Source organism: Mastigoproctus giganteus, chromosome 2 (assembly GCF_048544385.1).
Source record: "Mastigoproctus giganteus isolate SK-2022 chromosome 2, ASM4854438v1, whole genome shotgun sequence".
Taxonomy (NCBI): domain Eukaryota; kingdom Metazoa; phylum Arthropoda; class Arachnida; order Uropygi; family Thelyphonidae; genus Mastigoproctus; species Mastigoproctus giganteus.
In genome coordinates this window covers 86,626,712-86,644,487 of record NC_143576.1, presented here as the reverse complement: position 1 = coordinate 86,644,487, position 17,776 = coordinate 86,626,712, and the positions used below count along the sequence as shown (strand labels likewise).

The following is a 17,776-nucleotide window of genomic DNA, read 5'->3' as shown; positions in this document are numbered from 1 at the left end:
AACAAGAAAAGTTAGGTAAATTAGTTGCTAAATTTTATATGTAACAGCAAAATATCATGAAATTTCCTAAAATTAAAAACACTATCACAAAAAATTTGGCATTAGTACCAACTGATATGAAAAATTTAAATATACAGTTGTGTATTTCAAACTACACATGTGCTTTTCTAATTAATTAAAAAGTATCTAATAATTCAAAAATAACTTACAGCAATACACCCACAAACATGATTTTAATGTTCCAAGAGATGATTTAGTGATATAACTGATGACTAATGATATATTTGTTTGTACTTCATCTTGCGACATTTAAGGAGGATAACTGGTGACTGATGTAAACATTTTTAAAAATATACACAACTAGAGGCTACTTTAAATCTTTATGAAACATGGAAGAAAAATTATCACATTATCAAAATGACTGTGGAAAAATAATTTAAATAAATAATTTTGAAAAGCTAATATTAACACATCAAGATTAGAAAAAGTTAAAAAAATATTAAATATACACTTAATCCATTCCCAGTGCAAAAAATCCATTTCCTCATCCATTTGATACTAGAAGAAAATATGGCAGCATATTCTAATGAAGAAAATCATATCTGATATTAAAGTGACAAAGATTTCTTCTTTCTATCAACGTTACCTTGCAATCAAGAATGGTCCCCTTTTTTCCCTTAAAACAGATTATAGCATCAGGGAACTTGAATAACACAATTCATTCAGACTCTGAATCACTGTCATTAAACCCTGACAAATCAACATCTTCCAGAAGTCCACGGCTAAGGGCATATTCAAGTAATGCTAAGTGACAAAACACATACTGATCTGGCATCTGAATGCTGAATGCTCTCTGAGATCTGATTTTCTCCACTGTATTACGAACATCTATTTGTCCTGTGTCTTCAAGCCGGCGCAAACATATATCCAAAGTGATAAAAGTGCCTAACCAAAAAAAAAAAGTGAAAGAGGGGAAGGAAAAAAAAAATATTCCTTTTAATCTGTTGGTTAAATTTTATTTTAAGAAGTGATAAAACATAATTATGTTAATATAATTTTTAAGTGATTTTCTAACTATACAAAGATGTGGCATTCAGATTAATAACTGTCAGCTTATTCTTCATATATAGGGGAAACATCACATATAAGACATTACAAAAGATGAGATAATTCTAACGAAACAAATAATCCCTTAATGAAATAAGCAAGTGAATTTCAATTTATTCTATGTGATGTCAGGAATTATTTTCAGCACATGAGAACAATGACAGTGTATGTAACCAATGTAGAACAGATTAGATGAGTATACGAATATCACAGGCATCTGGCATTTCATTTATCAAAGAGTTGTCTTAAATCAAATCGCAAATATATATATATATATCAGTATGTGTTCTCCGCAACTGAAAAATACAGCATGGCAAGTGACCACAGAGGTGCAGTATTATTATTAATTACCTTTATCATTAAAAAAATAAAATAAACAAACAAATTAATTATTGTAGCACGAATCAATACAGTTATAACTGTAAGTGATTTACCATTACAGCAATGATAAAGGTTTACAAAACATTAAAAAAAAAAAAACACCTTTATAACAGTAGATCACAAAACAGACTTAAATTATTTAGTACAAGGAGTGAAAAGATTTCCATAAGTTCCTAGTAACGGTTATGGCTGCGATAAACCATTATCTAACTCAAGTTGGTTGTAAAGTAACTATGTGATTTGCAAAAATACCAAATTTTCTCTGTCTTAAAAATTTTGGATTCATGAAGTACCTCTTAAAGCCTCTACCAGGATACACTATGAAATTAGATAAGATAGTTCTATAAGATAATTTATTTCAACCAGTAATGCAGAAAGCTCTCTATCATCTAGACAAGACTGCAGTAATAATTCAGACACAGCACGGGTTTGTTAAGGGAAAGTCTTGTCTGACAAATTTGATAGGATATTATAATGTGGTTACAAAGGAACTGGATGCAAAAAATAATTTTGATATCATATATTTGGATTTCAGGAAATCCTTTGACACTGTTGCGCATGGAAGACTATTGTACAAACTGGAGCAGAATGGTATTAAGGGTAAGTTGCTACAATGGATAAAAGGATGGTTGGGTGGGAGAAGACAGAGGGTGGTAATCAAAGGACGCTGCTCTTCGTGGACTAATGTTATTAGTGGAGTGCCACAGGGTTCGGTGTTGGGTCCACAGTTGTTTTGTATATTTATCAATGATATTGATGAAGGTATATCAGGCTTAATATTGAAGTTTGCAAATGATACAAAGGTTGGCAGAGTTGTTAATCACAGAAATGGCAGTGTGCTACTACAACAGAATCTAGATAATTTGGGCAGATCGGCTAAGAAGTGGCAACTGAAGTTTAACCTTGACAAATGCAAAGTACTGCATATGGGTAGAATTAACCCCAGAGAAACGTACCAACTGTGTGGTACTACACTTAGGAGGTAGAAAATGGGAGTAATTGTGCAGTCAGATATGAAGTTTTCTGAGCAATGCAGACAGACTGCCAGGGCAGGTCATGGAGTTTTGTCAATGATATATAGGAATTTTGCTAGCAGGGAGAAGGAGGTGATTGTCCCTCTGTATAAGGCAATGGTCAGGCCACGCCTTGAGTACTGTGTACAGGTCTGCAGGCCTCATTTTAGGAAGGATGTAGATTTACTTGAGCGTATACAGAGAAGGGCAACAAGATTGGTGAGGGAAATGAAGGGATCCTCTTACCAAGAGAGGCTTAAGTTCTGCAAATTCCAGTGGCTGGAGACTAGGCACCTGTGCGGTGATCTGATTGAGGTGTATAAGGCCTTGAATGGGTTGAGCACACTGAATTCTGATGGGATCCTTCCACTTGTTCAGATTATGAACCTAAGGGGGCATAAATTCAAATTAAGAAAGGACAGATGTAGAATAGATGTGTGCGGAAATTTGCCTTTAGCCAGCGGGTGGTTAATTGCTGGAACAAACTTCCATCTGTCGCTGTGGAAGTTGATAGGTTGAATAAATTTAAGGAGGAACTGGACAGGCATTTGGAGGGAATGGTGTGATTTTTTTTTTTTTTTTTTTTGGCTGATGCTGCATAAGCTCATACACTTGCTTTCTTGCATCACATGCCACTACTACTACTACTACTATTAAGTCTCATTTCCACAGATGTAAAATTGGAGTGCACTGCAGATTCTTTAACAGTTATATTCTGAAAGATGTTTAGTAGCATGCTTTACCACTGCAACATTCCAGTTTGCAAAATTAACATTCCAACAGTGTATGTCTACTTTTCAATGACCACAAAGACAGTAATATGAACAAATTACAATATTTCATTATTAAAATGTTGTCATTAATAAAGATTGAGATCAATCCTTATTATCCAACTATCTCTAAGATCTTCTGTATGACATAATTAAAATCGAAATGAAAGTTAACTTACAGTTCTTCATTTATTCAGTGTATATCCTCAAATTATTGTGTAATTGAGTCCAATGTTATCACCTGATTGCATTCCATTTCTTGTAAAACATGACTCATCTGTAACAAGAACATGGCTGGAAATTGAAGATGAAAATTTCAAAATGAGCCACTGAAAAAACTTACTGAATTTATTTAAATCTTTTGTGGCAATAATCCTCATACAGGTATATTGTGAAATAAATATAACTGTTATTTGTGTAACATCCTCCTAAAGCATGCACATGAAACATTTATGCAAGATGATGACTTTTTGGTTCTGTTGGTAGGAGATATTTGAACTGCACGAATTATTTGCTCTTCAACATTTGCAGTTAACTGAAATCTTCAACAACAATTTATACATAATGATTTCAGTGTATCTGTTTTTCTAAATTTTCCCTTTATAGCAGCAAATGTTTTATGATTTGGTGCTCATCAAGTTGGAAATTTTTTGTCATTTTTTTCTTTTTATGAATGGCCCTAAACAAAGATATATTAAAAAAAAGATATTAGAAACTATAGTACTTGGTACTGTGCATGGGTTGAATGTTGTGAAGATAGAAGAAGATGCTTGTTCACATTAGACTTGAATTTCTGTAAAGTGTTATTTTCAGGAAATACACATGAAGGAAGACTGTTCCCAAAAATGGAAGTAGTAGTAGTGGCATGCGATGCAAGAAAGCAAGTGTATGAGCTTATGCAGCATCAGCCAAAAAAATAAAAATAAAAAAAATTACTAAACAATCCCCTCTAAATATTTGTCCAGTTCCTCCTTAAATTTATTTAACCTATCAACTTCCAACAACGACAGATGGAAGTTTGTTCCAGCAGTTAACCACCCGCTGGCAAAAGGCAAATTTCTGCACATCTATTCTACATCCATCCTTCCTCAATTTCAATTTATGCCCCCTTAGGTTCGTAATCTAAACAAGGAGAAGAATCACATCAAAATTCAGTGTGCTCAACCCATTCAAGGCCTTATACAACTCAATCAGATCACCTCGCAGGTGCCTAGTTTCCACCTGCTGCAATTTGCAGAACTTAAGCCTTTCCTGGTAAGAGGATCCCTTCATTCCCCTCACCAATCTTGTTGCCCTTCTCTGTACACGCTCAAGCAAATCTACATCCTTCCTAAAATGAGGCCTCCAGACCTGTACGCGGTACTCAAGGTGTGGCCTGACCATTTCCTTATACAGAGGGACAATCACCTCCTTTGCCCTGGTAACAAAATTCCTGTATATCATTGACAAAACCCCCATGACCTGCCCTGGCAGCCTGTCTGCACTGGTCAGAAAACTTCATATCTGACTGCACAATTACTCCCAGTTCTTTTTCATTTTCTACCTCCTAAGTGTAGTACCACACAGGTGGTACGTTTCTCTGGGGTTACTTCTGCCCATATGCAGTAATTTGCATTTTTCAATGTTAAACTTCAGTTGCCACTTCTCAGGCCACCTCCCCAAATTTTCTAGACCCTGTTGCAGTAACACACTGCCATTAACAACCCTGCCAACCTTTGTATCATCTGCAAACTTCAATACTAAGCCTGATATACCTTCATCAATATTACTGATAAATATACAAAACAGAGGACCCATTACCGAACCCTGTGGGACTCCACTAATAACATTAGTCCACAAAGAGCAGCACCCATTGATTACCACCCTCTGTCTCCTCCCACTCAACCATCCTTTTATCCATTGTTGCAACTTATCCATTCTGCTCCAATTTGAACAGTAGTCTTCCATGCGCAACAGTGTCAAAAGCTTTCCTGAAATCCAAGTATATGATATATCAAAATTATTTTTTGCATCCAGTTCCTTTGTAACCACATCATAGTATCCAATCAAATTTTTCAGACAAGACCTTCCTTTAACAAACCCATGCTGTGTCTGAATTATTGCTGCAGTCTTGTCTAGATGATCCTGCAATGCATCTTTAACCAGTGACTCCATTATTTTCCCCGGAATAGAAGTTAAACTAACTGGTCTGTAATTACTTGTGTCACCCTTTGATCCCCCCTTTGTGAATTGGGGATACATTTGCACATCTCCAGTCCGTGGGGACCTCCCCCGAGTCCAAGGATGCTCTCATAATTATGGCTAAGGGTTTGCTTAGTTGCTTTGCCGCCTCCTTTAAAATAACTGGATATATTCCATCCACCCCAGGTGCCTTTCTTATGTTTAACTTCAACAATTTCTCCTCCACTTTGTTCTCAGTTATTACTGTTGTTGTTGTTTTGGTGTTTATTGGCACATTGACAAAGGAGATCATAGTGTGCCAGTTTATTTGTTATATAATGTTCTTTTTATATAAATCTTGTTCGAATGTAAAAGGTTAACTGTTTCTGTGGTATTAAATTATTATTTACAGCAGATGGTATATGTTGACTCAGTTATTACAAAATCATTAAGCACCCTGTTACAATTTGACAACCTTGTGGCATTTTCGAACATTAATAACTCCTCATGTGAATGTAGATACAAAATACTCATTCAGTTTGTTTGCTATCTGAGCAGGATCATGAACAGTTGAACCATCGATATCAAGGGGACCAATCTGATTCATTCCCTTCCTTCTAGAGTTTACATAAGTAAAGAACTCCTTGCTGTTTTTCTTAGCATCCTTTGCCAAAGATTTCTCGTAATCTGTCTTCGCCTGCCTAACCTCCTTTGTGACTTGATTACAGACTAGCTTATATATATCATAGGTTTCCCTGTTGCTTGATACATATGCATTCCATGCATTGTTCTTCTCTGCCACGAGTCTCATTCTTTCATTTGACAACCATTTAGGCCTAAACCCTGAACAATATTTCTTAATAGGTATGAAAAGTTTAGTAGCTTCCACTATTAATTCCTTGAATGCTTCCCACTTAGAATTTGCTGTTGGTAACATCATCAATTGGTCCCACTGTACAGAATTTAAAAACTGTCTGAGACTACTATAGTCACCTTTACGGAAGCAAAAACCCCTTCTTTTACCCCTGATGGTAATTATATCTTTAAGTAAATCCCACATCAGTACACTGTGATCACTGTCACCTAATGGCTCCTTTATCTGCAAATTCTTAATACATGAATGATCACTGCTGATAACGAGATGAAGAGTTTTATCCTCTCTGGTTGCTTCTCGAACATGCTGCTGCAGAAAACAATCATCCAACAAATCCACAAGTCTTACTAGTGTGTGAGTGACCAAGCCATAAGCTCCAGTCTATATCTGGGAAGTTAAAATCCCTCATTATAAGACATTCTGATTTACTAGCCCACTCTCTCTGTACAATTGTTCATTGTACTCATTCGAGTCATTAGGCCTATATATATAACACACTCCTACTCTAATTTTTGCTTTCACAGTGCTTATGTCACACCAAACTGACTCAACAGTGCATGGTTCATCTATATCAACTGGATGCACTTCTTTTGATTTTATGTTTTCTTAATTAACAGCATAACACCTCCTCCCTTCCTATCCTTTCTGTACACATTGTACTCCTAAATTCCAGTTCTGCATTCCTTATATCTGTGTGACACCACATATTGCTATCCCGACAATATCCACCTTTGATGTCTTGACCAACACTTCAAATGCATCAAATTTATTAACTATACTTCTAGCATTGGTATACATGTACCTACTCTTATTATTAGTTACCCTAACACATCCCATCTACTCACCTGTTTCACGATGACTGCCATCAGTCCCTGAAACGGCCAACACCCCTTGCTCCACGCCCCTGCTTATTCTAATAGAAGTAGTGCAAGAATCACCTTCACCTTTGCCTGCAGCTACTTTTAACCTTTTAGTCTGTGAATATCCCCAAGCTAGCAGTTTTCCGACCCACCTAACACTGCTTCGATAGCATCAGCAAATATTCTTGCACCCTTTCTATTTAAGTGTATCCCATCCCTGTAGAACCAGTCTCTCCTGTTAACAAGCACAGACCAGGCTGAAAAAAATTTTACCCCTTGAGCCTTGCACATTTCCTTCAGGGCCCTATTGATTGACAAGATTCTCGTCATACACTCCCATCTGGGCATGCAGACACTCAAATTTAACCCTAATTGACGACTTTTTTGCAACATTGACCTGTACTTGTTAAGTAAATCTGCAGATCCTACTTTTAATGTCGTTGGTGCCAACGTGTACAACATTATCATCCTTAAACGATGATATATGCTTTACAACGTCATCAACTTTTGCCCCTGGCAGACATTCTGAATTCTGATGGGATCCTTCCATTTGTTCAGATTATGAACCTAAGGGGGCATAAATTCAAATTAAGAAAAGACAGATGTAGAATAAATGTGCGGAAATTTGCCTTTAGCCAGCGGGTGGTTAATTGCTGGAACAAACTTCCATATGGCGTTGTGGAAGTTGATAGGTTGAATAAATTTAAGGAGGAACTGGACAGGCATTTGGAGGGAATGGTGTAATTTTTTTTTTTTTTTTTTTGGCTGATGCTGCATAAGCTCATACACTTGCTTTCTTGCATCACATGCCACCACTACTACTACATACCCTGGTCTTATTCCATCTATCCTTTTTACAAAATATATTCCCGGTCTCCCTGACAGTAGAGTCACTGACGATAATTAACTCTTGTGGGATCAGTACCTTGGAGGTTGCCGCGGTGTTGCCCGATCCCCAGGAGTGAGCTCTGGCATTGAGTTCGGCAGCTGAGAGCTTGATGGGCCCCTCATATTAATTTCTTAGAGGGCATCTACCCTACACCTCAAAGCTCTCATAGACCCCCATCAGAACGCTGAGCTGACGCCTAATTTCTAGACACTCTCTGCATCTGGCACGCACAAAGACATCCTCCTTGGGTAGATCATGTTCCGTTCCAGAGAGTTCGGCAAACATTTCACAAGTTGCACATTTTTTTTAGGCTGTGATGCGTTGGAGAATCACCCCCCCCCTAAGTTCTCCCCCGATTCACAGCACTCCTGCCATTTTGTGCCGTTGCTTTTCTGCTGTAGTCTGGGGCATGATATTTTAAATTAATAAGATCAATAAATTTAATTAAATAATTGTCAATACTACACTATCTAATAGAATACTAAATGCAGTGATGCAAATTACACGATATAATTTTATGTTAGAGCTACCTAGTTACCACAATTAAAAATTTGAATTCCCTACCACTCTATACAAAAACAATGGCTGCAAGATTCGAACGAAACAACGGTTTTACGTATATTAAGTAGTAATCTACAAAAACTCTTATCTAAATTAAAAATAAAAATAACCAGCATATCTAGAACTATATGGCTACTTATAAACTTCAATATAAAATAACAATTAGGTGAATAAAATGGCAAACACATTGCTTTTTCAGAGCCTGTAATTCACAGCTGTAATTTTTAAAGAGATTCAGCACCCTCTTCAAACAGCATAACTAGCTGTTTGAAGAAAAATAATGCTGAGAGTGAAAGAAAAAACCAAATTTTTTAGATGCAGAGGAAGCAATATTTGGATTAGCTTTTGCACACAGAAGTGGCTTAGTGGGGAACAGGCATTCTGTGTGTTATCAGACAGTCTAAAACACTGATGGACCCAATATCTTTCAATTTCAGAAGATTTCAGAGAAGTCCGGTTGGCCTGCCCCTCTAAAATTGCAGAATTGCAGACACCTTCAAATTCAACCCTATTAACCTTATTAATTTTCATTGTTAATCAATAGTAGTATTCAATCGGATATCATGCCTCAGACTAGCACAGCAAAGCAATGGGCACAAAGTAGTAGGAGTGGTATGACTCAGGGGAGAACAGAGGGGGGGATTCTCCAACGCATCACAGCTTAAAAAAATGTGCAACTTGTGAAATGTTTCCAGACCTTTCTGGAACAGAACATGATCTAGCCAAGGAGGATGTCTTTGTGTGTGCTAGTTGCACAGAGTGTTAAGAAATTAGGTGGTAATTCAGCTTTCTGATGGGTGTTTATGAGAGTGTGAGGTGTAGGATAAATGCCCTCGAAAGAATTAAAATGGGGGGGGGGGGAGGAATCAGTCAATCAAGCTCTCAGCTGCCCAACAATGCCAGAGCTCACTCTCGTACACCAGGCAACACAGCGGCAACCTTCAGGGCAGAATGCACTGGTCCCACAGGAGCTAGTTATCATCGGTGACACCGCTGTCACGGAGACGGGAAATATATTGTGCAAAAAGGATAGGTGGAATAGAACCAGGGTATGTCTGCCAGAGGCAAAAGTTGATGATGTAGAAGAAATATCATCTTTTAAGGGCATAATGAGTGATGTTGTACATGTAGGCACTAATGACATTAAGAGAAGGAGATCTGCAGATTTACTTAAGTACAGGTCAGTGTTGAAAAAAGGTCAAGTTAGGGTTAAATTTGAAATTGTCTGCAATTCAGGCCAGATGCAATAGGAAAGAGTATATGATGAGAGCCTTGTCAAATAATTTGGCCTTGCTGAGATTGTGCAAGGCTCATGGGGTAGAATTTTTCTCAGCGTGGTGTGTGCTTGTTAACAGGAGAGATTGCTTCTACAGGGATGGGATACACTTAAATAGAAAGGGTGCAAGAATATCTGCTGATGCTATTGAGGCAGCGTTAGGTAGATTGGAAACCTGCTAGTTTGGAGGGAGGATTCACAAACTAACAGTAGCCACAGGCAGAGATAAAAGTGATTCTTGTACTGCTTCTATTGGAATGAACAACTTGCCTGGAAAGCAAGGTGTGCTGGGATATCAAGGAATACTGAGAGTCACCATGAAACAAGTAAATACATGGGCTGTGTTACGGTAACTAAGACTAATGAATTTGAAGTGCTGGTCAAGACATCAAAGGCGGATATTGTTGGGAAGACAGAGACATGGTGTCACACAAATATAAGGAATGCAGAATTGGAATTTGAAGAGTACAATGTGTATAGAAAGGATAGACAGGAAAGAAATTGAGGAGGGATTATGCTGTTAGTATAGAAACACATAAAATCTAAGGAAGTGCATCTAGTTGACGTGGTTGGACAGTGCAATGTTGAGTCAGTTTGGTGTGACATAAGCACTGGAAAAGCTAAAATGAGAGAAGGAGTGTGTAATAAGCCTAATGATTCTGATGAATACAATGAACAATTGTATAAAGAAATAGAGTGGGCCACTAAATCAGAATATATTATAATGGAGGATTTTAACTTCACAGATATTGACTGGACCTTGTGGGTTGTTCCCTTGCACACTAGGAAGACTTTTGTGGATTTATTGGATGATTGTTTTCTACGACAGCATGTTCGAGAAGCAACCAGAGGGAGTAATACTTGATCTGATTCTCAGCAGTGATCATTAATACATTAAGAATCTGCATATAAAGGAACCACTAGGTGGTAGTGATAACAGTGTATTTATGTGGGATTTACTTAAAGATGTAACTACCATCAGGGGTAAAGGGAATGGTTTTTGCTTTCGTAAAGGTGACTACAGTGGTCTCAGACAGTTTTTTTAACACAGTGGGACCAACTGATATTACCGGCAGCAAATTCTAAATGAGAAGCATTCAAAGAATTAATCTTGGGAGCTAATAGCCTTTTCCAATCAACTAAAAAATACTGATCGAGGTTTAGGCCTAAATGGATGTCAGGTGAACTAACATCGCTCATGGCAGAAAAGAAAAATGAATGGAATGCATATAAATTACTACATGGCACAGAAGCCTACAGTAGATATAAGCTAATCTGTAATCAAGTCAAAAAGGAGGTTATGCAAGCAAGTGAAGGCAAGTCTCTCTTTTTTGTTTAATCTCCTTTAAAGCGGAAAACCCTGTTTCCACAAGTAGGAAGTGGAAAATGGCAATAAAATTCTAATTGTGTTTTCGGAAATTCGTCCATATTCATTTTGATTCAAAACTTGCTAATATTAGTGTTACTAGTACTAGATCTGTTCACCTTATTAAAGTGAATTACCAGCGACCACAGATCTCAGCCAATTCTTCCTCCTCTTGCAGATTAAGTTCTAACATTGGAAGGTTTCTTGTTGCAAACAGTTCTCTACCCACAAATATTTTTTTGGATCAAGGGATGGAAAGTAATGCTCAATTTTTGTCTTTAAGAGTTCTAATGTTTCGCTTATTACATTAATTATTTTAGCATAATTCATTTTGGCAGTCAAGGGGAAATATTTCTAAATTTTTTCCATATACTCAACTTTTCTTTAAAGGCGAAGGGGAACAGTTTGTTAGTAGAAGTGAGTAAATTTTCCTGTGGGCCTTGCATACTGATATTTAATTTATTAAGCTGCACTAATAAATCTGCTAGAAAAGCTAATTTACAGCACCAAATTTAATCATTTTAATAATTACAAAATTCTGATTGCTCCAGTGAAAAAAAAAAATATGAGCATTTCCCCAAGCAATTTGTAAATACGCATAATTATATTTCCTTTTGATAGACACCAAACCTGATTGCATTATTAAAGAGAAATAATCAGATTCCAGTTCCTTGCATAATTTTCCGAAAATAGGTAGTTTTCGTGGTCTAGTTTTGATATAATTGACCGTTTTAACCAGTTGATCAAGTACAAGTTTTAAATCGGGTATGACTGCCTTTGCTACTAGAACTTCTCTGTGTCTAAAATAGTGTGTTGAATAATATTTGAATTGTGTCATTTTACTAAGCTTAGAAATCCTTTTAGTGCTCCTGTCATTGCAGGAGCACCGTCAGTACAAATTCCGATACACGACTTCCATACTATACCACACTTTTATAAATAATTATTCATTACTTTGAAAATATTTTGGCTGGTTGTTCTTTCGGTGAGTTCTTTGCAACAACAACAACAAAAAAAAAAGATGAATAATTTTGTCGTTTTCGATAAACCTGACAAATGCTATTAATTGAGCTTTATCCCTAAAATCTGTAGAATTATCCACTTGCAATGCAAACAGTCGCCCAAAATTATTAATAGTAGTAGTAGTAGTGGCATGTGATGCAAGAAAGGAAATGTATGAGCTAATGCAGCATCAGCCAAAAAAAAAACACACCATTCCCTCCAAATGCCTGTCCAGTTCCTCCTTAAATTTATTCAACCTATCAACTTCCACGACAGATGGAAGTTTGTTCCAGCCATTAACCACCTGCTGGCTAAAAGCAAATTTCCGCACATCTATTCTACATCTGTCCTTTCGTAATTTGAATTTATGCCCCCTTAGGTTTGTAATCTGAACAAGTGGAAGGATCCCAACAGAATTCAGCGTGCTGAACCCAGTCAAGGCCTTATACACCTCAATCAGATCACCGCGCAGGTGCCTAGTCTCCAGTCACTGCAATTTGCAGAACTTAAGCCTCTTTGATAAGAGGATCCCTTCATTCCTCTCACCAATCTTGTTGCCCTTCTCTGTACACGCTCAAGTAAATCTACATCCTTCCTAAAATGAGGCCTCCAGACCTGTACGCAGTACTCAAGGCGTGGCCTGACCATTGCCTTATACAGAGGGATAATCACCTCCTTTTCCCTGCTAGCAAAATTCCTATATATCATTGACAAAACGCCATGACCTGCCCTGGCAGCCTGTCTGCATTGCTCAGAAAACTTCATATCAGCCTGCACAATTACTCCCAGGTCTTTTTCATTTTCTACCACCTTAAGTGTAGTACCACCCAGTTGGTACGTTTCTCTGGGGTTACTTCTACCCATATGCAGTACTTTGCATTTGTCAAGGTTAAACTTCAGTTGCCACTTCTTAGCCCATCTGCCCAAATTATCTAGATCCTGTTGCAGTAGCACACTGCCATTACTGTCATTAACAACCCTGCCAACCTTTGTATCATCTGCACACTTCGACATTAAGCCTGATATACCTTCATCAATATCATTGATAAATATACAAAACAAAATAAATATACAAAAAAACAAATATACAAAAACCACTAATAACATTAGTCCAAGAAGAGCAGCACCCATTGATTACCACCCTCTGTCTTCTCGCACTTAACCATCCTTTTATCCATTGTAGCAACTTACCCATAATACCATTCTGCTCCAATTTGTACAATAGTCTTCCATGCGCAACAGTGTCAAAAGCTTTCCTGAAATCCAAATATATGATATCAAAATTATTTTTTGCATCCAGTTCCTTTGTAACCACATCATAATATCCTATCAAATTTGTCAGACAAGACTTTCCCTTAACAAACCCATGCTGTGTCTGAATTATTGCTGCAGTCTTGTCTAGATGATCCTGCAATGCATCTTTAACCAGCGACTCCATTATTTTACCCGGAACAGAAGTTAAACTAACTGGTCTGTAATTACTCGTGTCACCCTTCGATCCCCCTTTGTGAACTGGGGATACATTTGCACATCACCAGTCCGTGGGAACCTCCCCTGAGTCCAAGGATGCTCTCAAACAACTTATTTTTTGATATCATCAGACATTTCTTTTATACGCCTACTAATTGTGCTGTTCGAGAGTGGTACTGTCGTTTTTTTTTGAGTTTCCTTTCCCAAAATACTTTTCACAATTAAATGACATGCTGGTAAAAATCAGACTCTGCAATCACATGAGAATTCTTTTCTTTTCTTTTTTTTTTTGTCACCTGTTCGGCTACTAAATAGCTTCTTGCGCTTTATCAGATATTTTAGCCATATTATAAAATTCTGTACCTTGCTTTCTAGTAGAGACTAGCAGTCTTAAAATACTCCACAGTTTCGGATGATAAATTCTTGTGTAGTAGTAGTAGTAGTGGCATGTAGAAAAATGACGCTGCAACATACTCGGCACCATTGATTTATTCAACAATTTTAAACCACATACCACACATAAAGGTATAGGACAACCTTGGGTACCAGTATACGAAAATCCCATTGCCAAATAATCCTCATATTTAGGACATGTTTTCTTCTTTTTTGATGTTTGCTCATTTTTGTTTGTCATTTTCTCCAAGCTCGTTGTTATCAATTTGCCTCTTCTGATTTCCTTTCACTAAAAATTTATCCATCGCTAATAATTTCTAAAAAAATTAAAGTTATTTCTAGAATGTACTAATACAGTTAATCAAAAATACCCGTTCTGTACAAATTAACTGAACACAACGTTTTAGAGATATAAAAACACAAAGGAAATTTCTTACTATGCTGCTTACAAGTTGCACTTATACAACTGCAGGGTGCCTGGGAAAGTCTCTGAAATTATAAGAATGGCTGAATAAAAGTGAACAGATGTACTACTAGGAAACAAAAGGTGAATAAAGGATTAAATGTGAACAGATCTAGTACTAGTAATCAAAATGTGATGTCACAATGACTGCTGGAAGGGGCTGGGATTGGTGCAGTGTAAATAAACAAATTTTTTTACTTGAATTAATTTTTATTATAAAACTTGGATTTATTAATTTTTTTCCTATTTGCATTTTCTGCGGCACACCTGAAGCATACTTGTGGCACGCTAATGTGCTGCAGCACACAGGTTGAGAAACACTGCAATAAGCTAATATAAATAAATTATCCTGATTTAAGGCTATGTGCATAACCTTCAGGAAACTGGAATTTTCAAAAATATGCCATCTGCTGAGTCATGAGGAGGGATGCCTCCACAGCCAGGTGGGCAGGAGCAGCAGTGCCTAGCATACGCTTCTTGATTAGACCGGGGGGTTTGAGCCCGTGCCCACCAAATACGGAGGATGCGGAAAGGTCAGGGAATGACCACCGCATACCCCCGGAACAATATGGCCTTAGTTGCTAATGCTACTAAAATCCAAAATAAGAAACAACAACGAGTCCTGAGGATGCTGGATTTATGGGGTTTTACTGAAATTCGTTTTATCGTATACTTAAAATATTAATTAGATTTCAAATTAGCAATTTTTCACTAATGCCAAAATTAGTAGGGATGAAAAGTGGTTATGATCCTATATAATTCAAGTAATACATTTTCTCTTTCTTAACTTTTAACTTTCTTAATCTTGTTACTTCTGCTTTTCATGCTGTTAAGCAAAAAGAGCTGACAAGCACTCATTCCATCACTGTTATCTTGTTTTGCCTTGCATAAATTTAAGTTATATTTAAATCTTCCCCCCAACTTTTAGTGATGATATTTCCTGGAATAAAATGGTTTCTTTTGCCTAGTTCAATATGAGTGAGATTTACTTGAAAGTTGTTGGATTCAATTTTTCCATACCTAGTTCTCACACAGATGGGGTGCAAATCTGCATTAAAAATGGCCATTTGGAGAATAACAAGTTTCCCAGAAGTTGGTTAATCCCTTCATAGATTATCCCGAGATATCTCGTTTTTAGTTTTAAAAACTATTTTAAACTACACGAAATATCTCGGAATACAATAATACCCAAAGCAACAATAATACCTCCAAATTTAGGATTGAAACGTATTTTCTCGGGCATTTAATCTTGCTAATTTTTATTAGCCAGATAAATCCTGAGATTTCTCAGGATTTTCTTATGTCTGGCAGCAGACGGCTGGCTTTCATTTTACTTATATTTACTCATTGTACAGCAATGTCAGAACAGTAGTGTGCCTTCCTATGTGCTGCCAGTAAGCAAAATAAAATTTTCCATCCTAAATGCTGAATACTGATAAGCATTAGCCAATTAGAAAATATCGAAAAATATTTCAGCACCCTCTTAAACTGCTGCTCGTAAGTGACGCTTACATCGCCTATCCACTTGTGGCAGCCATGTGTCAGAATGTAGTTAGTTCACGATTATTGTTTGTGGTAGGAGGTTACTGCTTATGCATTCCACTTGATTTTTTAAATTTATTTATAAAATGAGTAGTGAAGAGTGTTTTGCTGTCCCTTTCTTTTAGCTCAAGTGCTAATTTATTAAAAAAATCTGTATAATTTGCAAACTTTTTGGAATACATGAGATAATTCGGGATAGCCGAAATGGGTTAATTACTCCCATGTATTTTCTACTAAAATATTTATAAAAAACACAAAAAATTATACAATGAGTATATTCGCATGATGCATACTTTTAATCTGTAAAATAAAAAAAGTCGATCCGTTATGCCACATTTTCAGGGAAAAAAAAATGTTCCGGAAAGGGGTTAATTGTCAGAACTCAACAGCCTGATCAATTTGGTGTATTTATTAATGAGTCTTCAACTTGATGAGTTCAAGTCCCAAGTAAAGATGTAAACAGTTGATATTAATTTATTCCATGCAGGTTTTGTTTTTATTATTTCTATATCATTATTTTATAAACTATGTTCTTTTATATTATATTTGTTTGCATAATTACATCCTGTTTATTTGTACCTTTTGTGTATAGGTTTAGCTTTATACCATATTCATATTACTTGACAAACCCTTTTGGCTTTGTCAAGTAAATAAATTGATATTTATATATTTTTTCATTAATATGTGTGAGAGATTACTACATAACTCTTTCAATTTGCAATTAACTCTCTTTTATTAAAGCTTAAATGCAAATTTCAGAAGTTACATGTTCTTAGCTGTAATTTTAAAATGTTAAAATTAAAGAGCTTAGTACTATTGTTAAAGGCCATGGAATGACCATTATGCAATCTGGTAAGGGAGGGAGGGGGCAGAGACTGGTTTAAGAACATTAATAAGAGAGGACTTTAAATGTCTTTTTGCTTTGCTACAAACTGAAGTTTGAAAACTCACATTTATCTTTCTCATCATAAGCAGCACTAGTAGTGTAAATTTCCTCTGTAGTACATTACAAATAAAAGGACAATAATTTTCTAGAAGGAATTAATTTCTTTGTAATGCAATATAAATGCAGTTATGAGATTCATGTACTACATCCAAAAGTTTATTCTTACCTGTACGACCAATTCCAGCACTACAATGTACAACAATAGGTGGACCCAACGAATGTCCATGCCATCTGGTTCCTATTGCTGCTACAGCTTGAGCCTGATGTTCTCGTACTTTATCTCTGAAATCCAACATTGCAAATGCTGATGAAGGCACACCATAATCAGGCCAACTAGTAAACTGCATGTGCACCACTTTTGCAGAAGTTCCGGACTATTAAAGAGAATGGAAATTTCCAATTAAAAAAAAAAAAAAACCCTAATAGTATAACAAATAGCAAAGCAAATATATCAATTAAGTTAATTTTAATCTTACTTTTCATTTTATTTATCATGACAATTGCATGTGCTCCTCCAAATGATTATATGCAAACAGGCAGCAACGAGTGTGGTGGAAGTGTTTTTTTTTCCCTTGTTCCATTAACAAAATGTAGCAAATATGTAAGGTAACCAGATACCTCACAGGTGACCGATTTATTTTTAATTTCTAGAAAACATTTAGGGTTTTTTTGCATTCCGCTTGGAGAATATCAATATTTCATC

General features: G+C 36.4%; 1 protein-coding gene across 4 annotated transcripts in view; it reads right to left on the bottom strand.

Moving 5' to 3' along the window:
- Positions 1 to 266: 266 nt before the first annotated feature.
- LOC150089389 (tyrosine-protein phosphatase non-receptor type 9-like) overlaps positions 267 to 17,776 on the bottom strand; it is a 316,237-nt gene continuing 298,727 nt past the window's right edge. For 2 of the 4 annotated variants that reach the window (XM_090389348.1, XM_090389328.1), the window contains 2 exons: positions 17,240 to 17,447; positions 267 to 945 (listed from right to left, as the gene is read on the bottom strand). In XM_090389348.1, coding sequence (XP_090245474.1) covers positions 719 to 945; positions 17,240 to 17,447 — 435 coding nt within the window. In that variant the 3' untranslated portion in view covers positions 267 to 718. The remainder of the gene's footprint in view (positions 946 to 17,239; positions 17,448 to 17,776) is intronic. The other 2 variants (XM_090389331.1, XM_090389339.1) reach the window with 1 other exon arrangement.